At 50.0% G+C, this 11,068-nt stretch overlaps 1 protein-coding gene across 1 annotated transcript; it reads left to right on the top strand.

Moving 5' to 3' along the window:
• The first annotated feature begins 406 nt into the window (after positions 1–406).
• Positions 407–10,766, top strand: dnmt1 (DNA (cytosine-5-)-methyltransferase 1). Its single transcript, XM_047038687.1, has 33 exons — positions 407–592; positions 1,322–1,364; positions 1,479–1,586; positions 1,676–1,919; positions 2,031–2,103; positions 2,213–2,303; positions 2,394–2,434; positions 2,509–2,560; positions 2,820–2,903; positions 3,121–3,230; positions 3,334–3,545; positions 3,651–3,802; positions 3,918–4,105; positions 4,817–5,000; positions 5,139–5,236; positions 5,555–5,708; positions 5,857–5,972; positions 6,065–6,266; positions 6,360–6,493; positions 6,596–6,775; positions 6,908–7,132; positions 7,269–7,461; positions 7,559–7,649; positions 7,752–7,886; positions 8,019–8,301; positions 8,420–8,561; positions 8,700–8,866; positions 8,977–9,154; positions 9,246–9,441; positions 9,748–9,911; positions 10,071–10,187; positions 10,311–10,404; positions 10,501–10,766. Exons 1-33 carry the CDS (start codon positions 546–548, stop codon positions 10,554–10,556), a joined length of 4,554 nt encoding a protein of 1,517 aa, XP_046894643.1. The 5' UTR covers positions 407–545; the 3' UTR covers positions 10,557–10,766.
• Positions 10,767–11,068: the final 302 nt, after the last annotated feature.

Below are 11,068 nucleotides of genomic sequence, written 5' to 3'. Positions count from 1 at the left end.
GTAGGCTACTGACCAGAAGGCAACTGGCAGATTAATGATTAATTACATCAAAGCTGTATATATATGCATGTATATATATATATGTGTATATATATATATATATATGTATATATATATATACAAAAACATTTATTATTCAGCTGTCAGGTAGGCTATGACGTAGAAGCGAAGGGGACAACCTTAATTTACCCAACAAGATATATGTGTATAAGGGAAATGCAACGTAGCAAAGAGTGAAGTATATACATATATATATCATATATATATTCTTATTTTTATGTGAACTTGCAACAATAAAGATTTCAGACCAATTTAATTCGGTATCCGGTTCGTGATTTTCCCTATACATTTACATTATGGTACAGCCCAGAATACCCGGGTTTCCGCGCGAAACGACGGGCCTAAACAGCATTTAGCGCCACCGCAGTCACTGCAGCAGTTGCCACACGCACTGTTGTAAACAGAGCATTGCTTTTATAACACTGTTTTATCGATTTTAACTTCACATCCGTTTTGTATTTTACTCTGTCACTCGTGCACTTGAAATGCCAGCCAAGACCTCCTTGTCTCTGCCAGAGGATGTCAGGAAAAGGTATGATATTGTTTAGAAACAGTTGCAAATATATCCATCTTCCATTATAGCCAGTGAGCCAACCAGCCAGTTGTTTAGCAAGCTAATGTTAGCAAGCATACATTGCACATCATTCACTGCATTCATTCAACCTTAGTCCTTGCAAACAAAGCGTGTGTTGTTGTGCTTGTTTTAAAGTGTAGGCAGTGTTTTTTGTTTCGCCATGATGTTATTGCTTTTTGGACTGCACTTGATCTGGGAGATGACTGACCAGCTAAGAGATCTGACATCCGATGCTTGAATCCTTGGTTTCGCCAGCTAACGCTAGCTGGTGTTAGCACTGAGCTTCCAAATGATTTGGGTGCGTTGGCTGTCAGTAGCTATAGCAATGCTAGGCTAGCTGCATGGCTTTTTTTCCACCGTGCATTGGAGAGATGCAGCGTGGGAGTAGCTTTGGCGCCAAATAAGAGAAGCTGATAGTCAGATGCTTTCACCTTTCAAGAGGCCGTCAGTAATAAAGTTTGATTTAGAATAACGATCTTTATTATCATACTTGCAGAATAGCAATCCCCGTTTATTTTTCCGTTAGCTAGCGATATATCGTTGGCTAGAGAGCTGGCTACGTAAATACTAGTTGTCAAAGGTAGCACACCTTGCGAAATGTGTATCTATGATGCATGAGGTTGAAAATGTTTGACAATCGTATTAGGCAGGTAAGCCTTCAGTTAATGGGTGAGTTTGTTTTCACAGGCTGCAGATGCTGGAAAAGGATGAGGATGGAATCTCGGATGAGGTATTATTGACATTGTCAAGACACGTTTTGTTTTCTTTAAAGTGCTCCACTTGTTTTACGATTGTTACATCAAAGTGTAACACTTGAGTAACAGTTGACTCTTCTGCCTTACAGGAACTTGTCAAAGAAAAGCTCCGTTTGGTGCAAGAGTTCCTACATAAGGATGCTCAGGACCAGCTCAGTAGCCTACAAGCAAAGATGAACAGTTCAGAGCTCTCAATGGTATGTTAATTTGATTGTTTTAATCGGATACCGCAAATCTACAGGGCTAGTGGTCCTCACCGCACATTTACACAATGTCTTCCCATCAGGATGGCTACCTTGCTAAAGTGAAGGCCTTACTGGGAATAGAGCTGTGCTTGGAGAATGGGGCAAATGGTGACGCTGTGGGCCATAATGGGAAAACGAATGGCTTTGCTGCAAACTGCACCCACAAGGATGAGGAGGAAGGAGAAGGAAACATGGCCGTTCAGGAGGAAGCTGAGCCAATGAAATCACCCTCTGCCCCCAAAGGCAAGGGTGGACGGAAAAGCAAGGCAGACTCTGAGACCAAGAGTGAGTCAGAGTCGGTGGACACGTCACATCTACCAGGATTCATATGTCTAACCCGACGCGCACAATTGTGATATCCCTTCTCAAGTCAATGTCTGCATGTTCCCCCTCCAGAATCTCCTGCCAGCGCTAGGGTCACAAGAAATTCTGGGAAGCAACCCACGATCTTGTCAATGTTCTCCAAAGTGTATGTATAAATACGATTTTGAACGTTTTTCTGGATATTTATGGGTGGGTGTATTTATTAATTGTATGGTTCGGAATCGACAGTCAATTAGATGCGCTCTTACTTGCAGTCAAAAACGCAAGTCTGATGACGTGAATGGAGAGACCACAAATAGAGAAAAGGAACTGAAGCCTGAGGAGCAGGAATCTGAGGAGGAGGAGGTACGTATCAAGGAGATATCAGACACTTGCATTTCTGTGACATGTACTCTTAACTTGCTCTGTTTTAAAATTTGTGTTTTTTTATCGTAGATGCGGGAAGAGAAACGTTTAAAAGTGGAGTCTGACGACAAGTAAGCTATTCAACACCTTCGCATTCAACTTGCCGTTTCCCCTTTGCTTGTTACTAACGGTCTCATTTTGTTAGAGCACGTCCAGAGGAAACAAAGAGTGAAACCAAGCCTGTACTTGCAGCCAAGGTAGGTCAAGTCTGTCACTTAGCCCAAAATGATGCATTTATCGTCATTGGTTAAGGTTATTTTTAAAGATGGTGCAATCATTAATTGAAGGGTTTTGAAGACCCCAAGTGTCCCTTTTTTGCATAATATCATTCAATTGACTTGAATGTGATTGAACGAATGTGATTGAAAGGTTTTGAATGTCACTAAACTGTCTAAATTTCATCTGTAGATGGCAGTGATTATGAGTTTTACGATTTGTGCACGTTGCCTTTTCTAGACTCCTCCTCCCAAGTGTCCAGACTGCAGGCAGTATCTGGACGACTCTGACTTAAAGTTCTTTCAGGGAGACCCCGATAATGCGGTAAGCCTTGTGCGCATTGTGATGGCGGATGTGACATTGCATGACACGTCATTTTTTTTATGTCGATCCAATCCCAAGACCCCCCGGGCCCCTCTGCCTGTACTTATGTGTGTGTATCTGGAAGAGAAGGAGAGGGAGAGAGTCAGGGTGTGTGTGTGTGTGTACTCCCCTTGCTCTCACTCCTGTCGAAGGCTTACTTTCAGTTGTGACTTCACAGCTGGACGAGCCCGAGATGCTAACGGACGAGCGCCTCTCTCTGTTTGACTCCAACGAGGATGGGTTTGAGAGCTACGAAGACCTTCCTCAGCACAAGATCACAAACTTTAGGTGGGGGGGGGGGCGGCGGGAAACGCACGCCATGTCGACCGCTACATTCACACGTTTGTTCTCCGCTTAGCAAGCGATTGAAATGGAATGCGTCTGTTTGCAGTGTGTACGACAAGCGCGGCCACCTGTGTCCCTTCGATGCCGGGCTGATCGAGAAGAACGTGGAGTTGTACTTCAGCTGCTCAGTAAAGCCCATCTACGAAGACAACCCTTGTATGGATGGCGGCGTTCCCGCCAAAAAGCTTGGTCCCATAAATGCATGGTGGATCACTGGCTTCGATGGTGGAGAGAAGGCACTTATCGGCTTCACTACAGGTGATCTTCTTGAAAGGATTGGTTTTCGCCTCATGCCCCACCCCCATCCACAATGTAAACATGACTCATCATTTGTATTTATTTTTATTATTTTTCTCTCTGCAGCCTTTGCTGACTACATCCTCATGCACTCCAGCGAGGAGTACGCGCCCATCTTCGCACTGATGCAGGAGAAAATCTACATGAGCAAGATCGTCGTGGAGTTCCTGCAGAAGAACCCGGACGTCAGCTACGAGGATCTCCTCAACAAGATCGAGGTGACCCCCGGCGGTCTCCCGTCCCCACCGCGTTACCGGGGCACGCGCCGGGTGTCACGCGTCTGACCAGCAGCCTTTTGTACTGACCCCGTCTCTCCACACTCTCCCTCCCCAGACGACGGTGCCCCCTGCTGGGCTGAACTTCAACCGCTTCACGGAGGACACCCTGCTGCGCCACGCCCAGTTTGTGGTGGAGCAGGTGGAGAGCTACGACGAGGCGGGAGACTCGGACGAGCAGCCGATCATCGTCACCCCCTGCATGAGGGACCTGATCAAGCTGGCCGGGGTCACCCTCGGAAAGAGGTACGGTACTGCCGTGTCGGACTGTGGGTTCGTTTCCCGTAGGTGGTCGTAGAGGGGTTGGAACCCCTTGACCCTACCTGACTGGAACGTTCTTCTCTGAGTGGGAAGAATCCAAATGGTGCCATCTCGGATCTTGGTGGGGGGGGTGCCGTCGGTCACGTTGGTGCTAATAAGTCTTGTTAGCCATGCATTTGTCGTGACCATGAGCAGTGTATTTCCTAAGTGAGATTCCCCTTTGGTCTGGCGGTAGCTCTCATTTTATTTAACTGCCCCGGATCTAAATGGCCCCTAATCAGAGCTGCTGCTGTTCCCATGTTGGGTGGATTTTTACTGAGGAAGGTTGGTCTTCATTCCCTCTTCTCCGTAATGTTTCTAACACTCCTCTGAAATCCCCCTAATGCAGCATGCTGTTATACTGGTAGGTAGTCCTTGTTCAGAATGCATCCTCAACTTCTTGTGTGTGGTAAAATGGAAGCTTTTTTGTTGTTGTTGTTGAGGTGGATTGATTTTGTAACACTGTGAAACTTCATCCCCCCAAACTGTGACTGACTCGTGTTTGCCTGTCGTGTTAACCATGTCAACCGCATGGCTCCCATCACCATTGCTGCTGTGGTTGTTGAAGGCTGAAAGAGATCACCAAGTGTCCCCGCCATCCGCTCCACTGCTGGGGGCGACCCACGTCTGACCACCTGCTCGGTTCCCTTCCAACAGGAGAGCTGCCCGACGACAGGCCATTCGACACCCCACCAAGATCGAGAAGGACAGCAAAGGGCCCACCAAAGCCACCACCACCAAGCTGGTGTACCAGATCTTCGACACCTTCTTCTCTGATCAGATCGACCAGAATGACATAGAGAGGGGCGGCATCAAACGTCAGCGCTGTGGCGTCTGTGAGGTGAGGGTTTGCATTCCTGAAAGCGGATTGGCTCATGGAATAGGGTTCAGTCATAGAGTTTTCAGCCAAGCCATTTGGAACCGTGACCCAAAATGACTGAAGCAATGAATCTCAACATGTCTGTTCTTGTCCTCCAAGGTTTGTCAAGCTTCTGACTGTGGCAAGTGTTCTGCCTGCAAGGATATGATCAAATTTGGGGGTAGTGGCCGAAGCAAGCAGGCTTGTCAGAAGAGGAGGTAAGTAAATAGGAATCAGAAAGCCATGAAAGTTTGCACAGACGAGGAATTTACTTTGGCAGGAAGGTGCATACATTACACATATAGGAATCTTGAGACTTATAAAAAATATTTGGTCTAACTATACTAAAGGTACAAAGTCTAAATATGATCTTGTGTTGCGTGTTCTTACCCAGTGAGCTACCAGGGAGCAATGTGGACTTAATTGTTAACTCACTCTTAAAGCAAAGAGCTATAAAAGTTGTGACATGGTCATTTTAAATGGCTGACTAGGTCTGCTTTGTGCTCCCCCCCCCTTTTTTTCTTAATTTTTTTTAGATGCCCCAACCTTGCTGTGAAGGAGGCTGAGGATGATGAAGTTGTGGAGGAGGAGGATGTGTTGCCTCTGAAGGCCCCTTCCAAGAAAGTGTCTCAGGCCAAGAAGAAGAAGCAGGCCCAAAGCAAGCAGGCCTGGATTGGAGAGTCTGTCAAGGTGTGTTCCCCACCCACACCCTGCCCAGGCCTACCTCAGGGTCATCATGGCCAATGCTCAGAATGCCAAGATTCTTGTGACTTGTTTTTATTTTAGATATTAGTGTAAATTTCTTCATTCAATCTTTTCTACAAATCACGCTTTTCAGACCGAGGGGAAGAAGCAGTACTACATGAAGGTGCGTGTCAACAATGAGGTTTTGGAAGTGGGAGACTGTGTCTCCGTCAGCTCCGAGGACCCGTCCATTCCCCTCTACCTGGCCAGGTTTGTTCCATCACCAACGAGAGGCAATCTCCTCAGGTTCGCGCTCGTTTGTCTCGCTTGCAATTAACGCTGCCTCGTGTGTTTTCGTGTAGGATCACAGCGCTGTGGGAGGACAACAGTGGCAAGATGTTCCATGCCCACTGGTTCCTGCGTGGCACCGACACCGTGCTTGGAGAGTCCTCCGACCCCCTGGAGCTCTTCCTGGTGGACGAGTGCGAGGACATGCAGCTGAGCTTCGTCGAGGGCAAGGTCAACGTGATGTACAAGGCTCCCTCCGACAACTGGTTCATGGAGGTGAAGAACGCTGTGGTTTCTCAAGCTAATGGGGGGGGGGGGGGGATGTTTTCCTGGCCATCACTTGGATGTTTAATTTCTGTTCTCCTCAAGGGCGGGATGGTCGACGACATAAAGGTGATTGAAGACGACGGGAAGAGTTTCTTCTACCAGCTGTGGTACGAGGGCGAGTGCGCCCGCTTCGAGAGCCCTCCTACCTTCGCTTCCTCTGAGGACTGCAAGTTCAGGTGGGTGGTGGCGTTCCGTGTTCCTGTGTGTGTGGAGGGGGAAGGGGGGGGGGGTCCTGCGGCGTTTCAGACGTTGATGTACATGGTGTCGCCTCTGGTCAGGTTCTGCGCCAGCTGCAGTAGAGCCCGGGAGAAGGAGGAACAGGAGACCCCTCGCGTGTCCGAGCCCTTGAAGGACGAGGACCATGACTCCAAGACCCTGTATGGCCTGGTCTCCCTGAACGGAGAGCAGTTTAGGGTGGGAGACAGTGTCTACCTGCCCCCGGATGCATTTTGCTTTGGGTGAGTTGGGTGGAAGGAGGGGGAACAGGGAGAATCACTGATCTCTACAGAGACACCGTTCCATCTTGCTGTCTCTCTGGGCTGTTTTGCCATTTGGTCTAAATGCTCCTGTTGTGGATGGGGTCCATTCAGGGTGAAGGCAGCCAGTCCGGTGAAGCGCTCCCACAGGAAGGAGGACGTGGATGAGGATCTGTATCCAGAGTACTACAGGAAGTCCTCGGACTACATCAAGGGCTCCAACCTGGATGCCCCGGAGCCTTTCCGTATCGGCCGCATTAAGGAGATCTTCTGCCAGAAGCGCAGCAACGGAAAAGCCGACTCGTCGGAGGTCAAACTGCGTCTGTACAAGTTTTACAGGTGAAACCTCCAGTCGCACGTCATCGCCTGCAAATGACACGCGTTCTCGCGCATCGTGCTTACACGCGGTCTACTTGAAAGGATGAGGTTTACTTCTGCCCGGGAACTCTGACCCGTGTTTCCACCCCTCCTCTAGACCCGAGAACACTCACAAAGGTGTGAAGGCGGGCTATCACACAGACATCAACCAGCTGTACTGGAGTGATGAGGAGGTGACCGTCAGCATGTCTGACGTGGTGTGCCGCTGCCGGGTGGAATACGGCGAGGACCTCTACGAGTCCGTCCAGGATTTCACCAACGGAGGGCCCGACCGGTTCTACTTCCTAGAGGTGAGGCTCGAGAAAGTGGGGCGCTTTTAGGTTGAAACCTGTGGAAACGGGTGGCGTGAAACGGATCGTTTTGGTGAGATTGGTATCCCTTTTTCAGGCGTACAGTGCGAAGACGAAGAGCTTTGAGGACCCGCCCAACCACGCACGCTCGGCTGTAAAGAAGGGCAAGGGAAAAGGCAAGGGCAAAGGTAAATCCGAACAATGACGCAAAATACAGTTCCGAGGCATTTTTAGGGAGCCATTTCAGGACCAATGTCGTAACTTTTTTATATCCCGTACTTCCATCTCAGGAAAAGGCAAAGGGAAGTCCTCGGCTGCCCAGGAAACCCAGGACCAGGAGCCTCAGGAGCCCACAGTCCCCAAGTTCCGCACCCTGGATGTGTTCTCTGGCTGTGGGGGGCTGTCTGAGGGCTTCCACCAGGCTGGTAAGTGCGGCCTCATGACTCGCGTCTTCACAGTGGAATTCCTTCTCTGTGGCCTTTTTACAATGGAAACTCGGGTGTCATAATAAAGGTTGGAACTGCATGTATAGTGAGTGGGATGTCTGGGCTCCTCAGGGATCTGCGAGACTCTGTGGGCCATCGAGATGTGGGACCCGGCCGCCCAGGCCTTCAGGCTGAACAACCCCGGAACCACCGTGTTCACGGAGGACTGCAACGTGCTGCTCAAGCTGGTCATGTCCGGAGAGAAGACCAACTCCCTAGGCCAGAAGCTGCCTCAGAAGGGCGACGTGGAGATGCTGTGCGGAGGCCCGCCCTGCCAAGGCTTCAGCGGGATGAACCGCTTCAACTCCCGCACCTACTCCACGTTCAAGAACTCCCTGGTGGTCTCCTATCTCAGGTTGGTAGAGCACGGGGGTGACCCCCAAGCATGGCCGTAAGCCCCAATGTGGGGCCCGTGGTATAGTGTCCAAACGAGCCCTCTTCAGTTCCTCAACACGTTTTCCTCCCTCTTGCAGTTATTGTGACTACTACAGACCCAAGTTCTTCCTGCTGGAGAACGTGAGGAACTTTGTCTCGTTCAAGCGCTCCATGGTCCTGAAGCTGACCCTCCGCTGCCTCGTGCGCATGGGCTACCAGTGTACCTTCGGTGTCCTTCAGGTGAGGCGTCGTTGAACTTTGCTGCTTCCATCTTTGTTTTTTTTGTTTTTTTTTTAATCCTTGTGAAAGCGTTTCCATCCCGTTCTGGGTCCCTGTAAATATACGTGCTGTGTGTTCTCTCTTCTCCCCACCCCCCAGGCTGGTCAGTACGGTGTGGCCCAGACCAGACGCAGGGCCATCATCCTGGCTGCAGCTCCTGGGGAGAAGCTGCCTCGCTACCCAGAACCCCTGCACGTGTTCGCCCCCCGGGCGTGCTCCCTCAGCGTGGTGGTGGACGACAAGAGATACGTCAGCAACGTCACCCGGTAACCCCCGACACCGCCTGGCCCGACCGCCCCGCAACGTTGAGCAACGTTCGTTACCCAAGCCTCATCTTCTCCACTGACCCGAGTCGCTGTCTCTCCCTCTCTCGCAGGGGTAACGGAGGCGTGTACCGCACCATCACCGTCAGAGACACCATGTCGGACCTCCCGGAGATCCGTAACGGGGCGGCGGCCCTGGAGATCTCATACAATGGGGAGCCCCAGTCCTGGTTCCAGAGGCAGATCAGGGGAACCCAATACCAGCCCATCCTCAGGGACCACATGTGCAAGGTGAGCCGCCCTCCGGCGAACCGGAGGCTGGGGGAGAGGACGTCGTTCCCACGCAGAGGGGTCTGTAACTTCTCCCTCCCCGTGTTTCCAGGACATGAGCGCTCTGGTGGCAGCCCGCATGAGGCACATCCCCCTGGCCCCTGGCTCGGACTGGAGGGACCTGCCCAACATGGAGGTCAGGCTGAAAGATGGTACCAACACCAAGAAGCTCCGCTACACGCACCCAGACAAGAAGAACGGCCGCAGTGGCACTGGTGCCCTCAGGGGTGTTTGCACCTGCGCAGGAGGTGGGAGATTCATCCAAACGATTCAAACCCATTATCCTTGACCAAAACCTTGTACTTCTTAACCCCCCGCCCAAATTGGGTGCCTTCATAGATTACATTTACATTTAGCAGACGCTCTTATCCAGGGCGACTTACAGTAAGTACAGGGACGTTTTCCCTGAGGCAAGTAGGGTGAAGTGCCTTTCCCAAGGACACGTCATTTGGCACAGCTGGCAAACCGAACCGGCAACCTTTTGGTTACTAGCCCGATTCCCTAACCGCTCAGCCACCTGACTCCCTAGATGTGTGATGGTTGTGTCCTCTCAGGTAAGCCATGTGACCCGGCTGACCGGCAGTTCAACACGCTGATCCCCTGGTGCCTGCCCCACACTGGCAACCGCCACAACCACTGGGCCGGCCTGTACGGGAGACTGGAGTGGGATGGCTTCTTCAGTACCACAGTCACCAACCCTGAACCCATGGGCAAGCAGGTACACTCCAGCCCCAAGTCTGCGTACTTCCCCTTTTTAACACTTTCAATTCAGACTCCCTGTCTGTTGCTGAAGCCGGTAACCTTCTGTGCCCCAACAGTGGCCATGCGTTGATCCCAAACGTATGTCGATAATCCTATTTATCGTCCTTGTGTCCAGGGCCGTGTCCTGCATCCAGAGCAGCACCGAGTGGTCAGTGTAAGGGAGTGCGCACGCTCTCAGGGATTCCCAGATACCTACCGCTTCTTTGGGAACGTCCTTGACAAACACAGACAGGTACACTTTTCGTCCGAGAAATGCAATCGTTTTGAAGTCTTTTTCGTTTTGAAAAATGAATTCTCCCCCACTCTCCCTCCCCAACGTGTTTTCAGCGTCACGCTGTCTTTTCTCGTCTTCCAGGTTGGAAATGCAGTGCCGCCCCCTCTGTCCAGAGCCATCGGGCTGGAGATCAAGAAATGTGTCCTTGAGAGGATCAAGGAGGAGAGCGTTTCAGGTGAGGCCTGACGGGGCTTTCCAAAAATGTGTGTGCGCGTGCTGACCTTGTTCACAACGTTTCCTTTTTTTGTCTTTATTTTGTCTCTTTCCATAGAAACCGTGAAACAGGAAAACGACGTGAAGCAGGAGAAAATGGAGGTTTCGAACTAGCCACATCCTTAAGCCAAGTCTCGAACGTCAATTTCTTTGAGCCTTGTCACTGCTGTGGCCTATCTGGACATTCTGTGCAGTACTATTTCGTGTTAATGATTTTTAATGTGGTTTTAACCGTGTATTTGCAAATATCAACACTGAAAGTGGAATTAATTGTATGTAGTTTTTATATGTTGTAATATTTCAAATAAAGCTTATGAAATGACATTTCATTGATTTGGGATTACTTTTCAAGAAACATCATGCACTCAAACATTTTTTTCGAGTCAAACTTTATATGGAACTCACTTAAAGCTGTAAAGCAAATACCATGATTCACAGTATGTGTGAAATGAGTTGCTGAATGCATTTGCAAAGCTCTAAAGCTGTCGCACTGAAATGTGGTTAGACCGTTGAACAGTTTCTCACTCGTTTTCAGCTCAGGTTTTGTATAGGCGGGGCAAAATCCAACCTTAGCTATGTGAGATCAGACGGTTGCATTCTGTTACTCAGCTTGTACTATGCAAAGA

This window comes from Hypomesus transpacificus, chromosome 17, assembly GCF_021917145.1.
Source record: "Hypomesus transpacificus isolate Combined female chromosome 17, fHypTra1, whole genome shotgun sequence".
Classification (NCBI taxonomy): domain Eukaryota; kingdom Metazoa; phylum Chordata; class Actinopteri; order Osmeriformes; family Osmeridae; genus Hypomesus; species Hypomesus transpacificus.
Note: the sequence above shows the minus strand (reverse complement) of the source record. Positions and strands in the feature narration are given on the sequence as shown.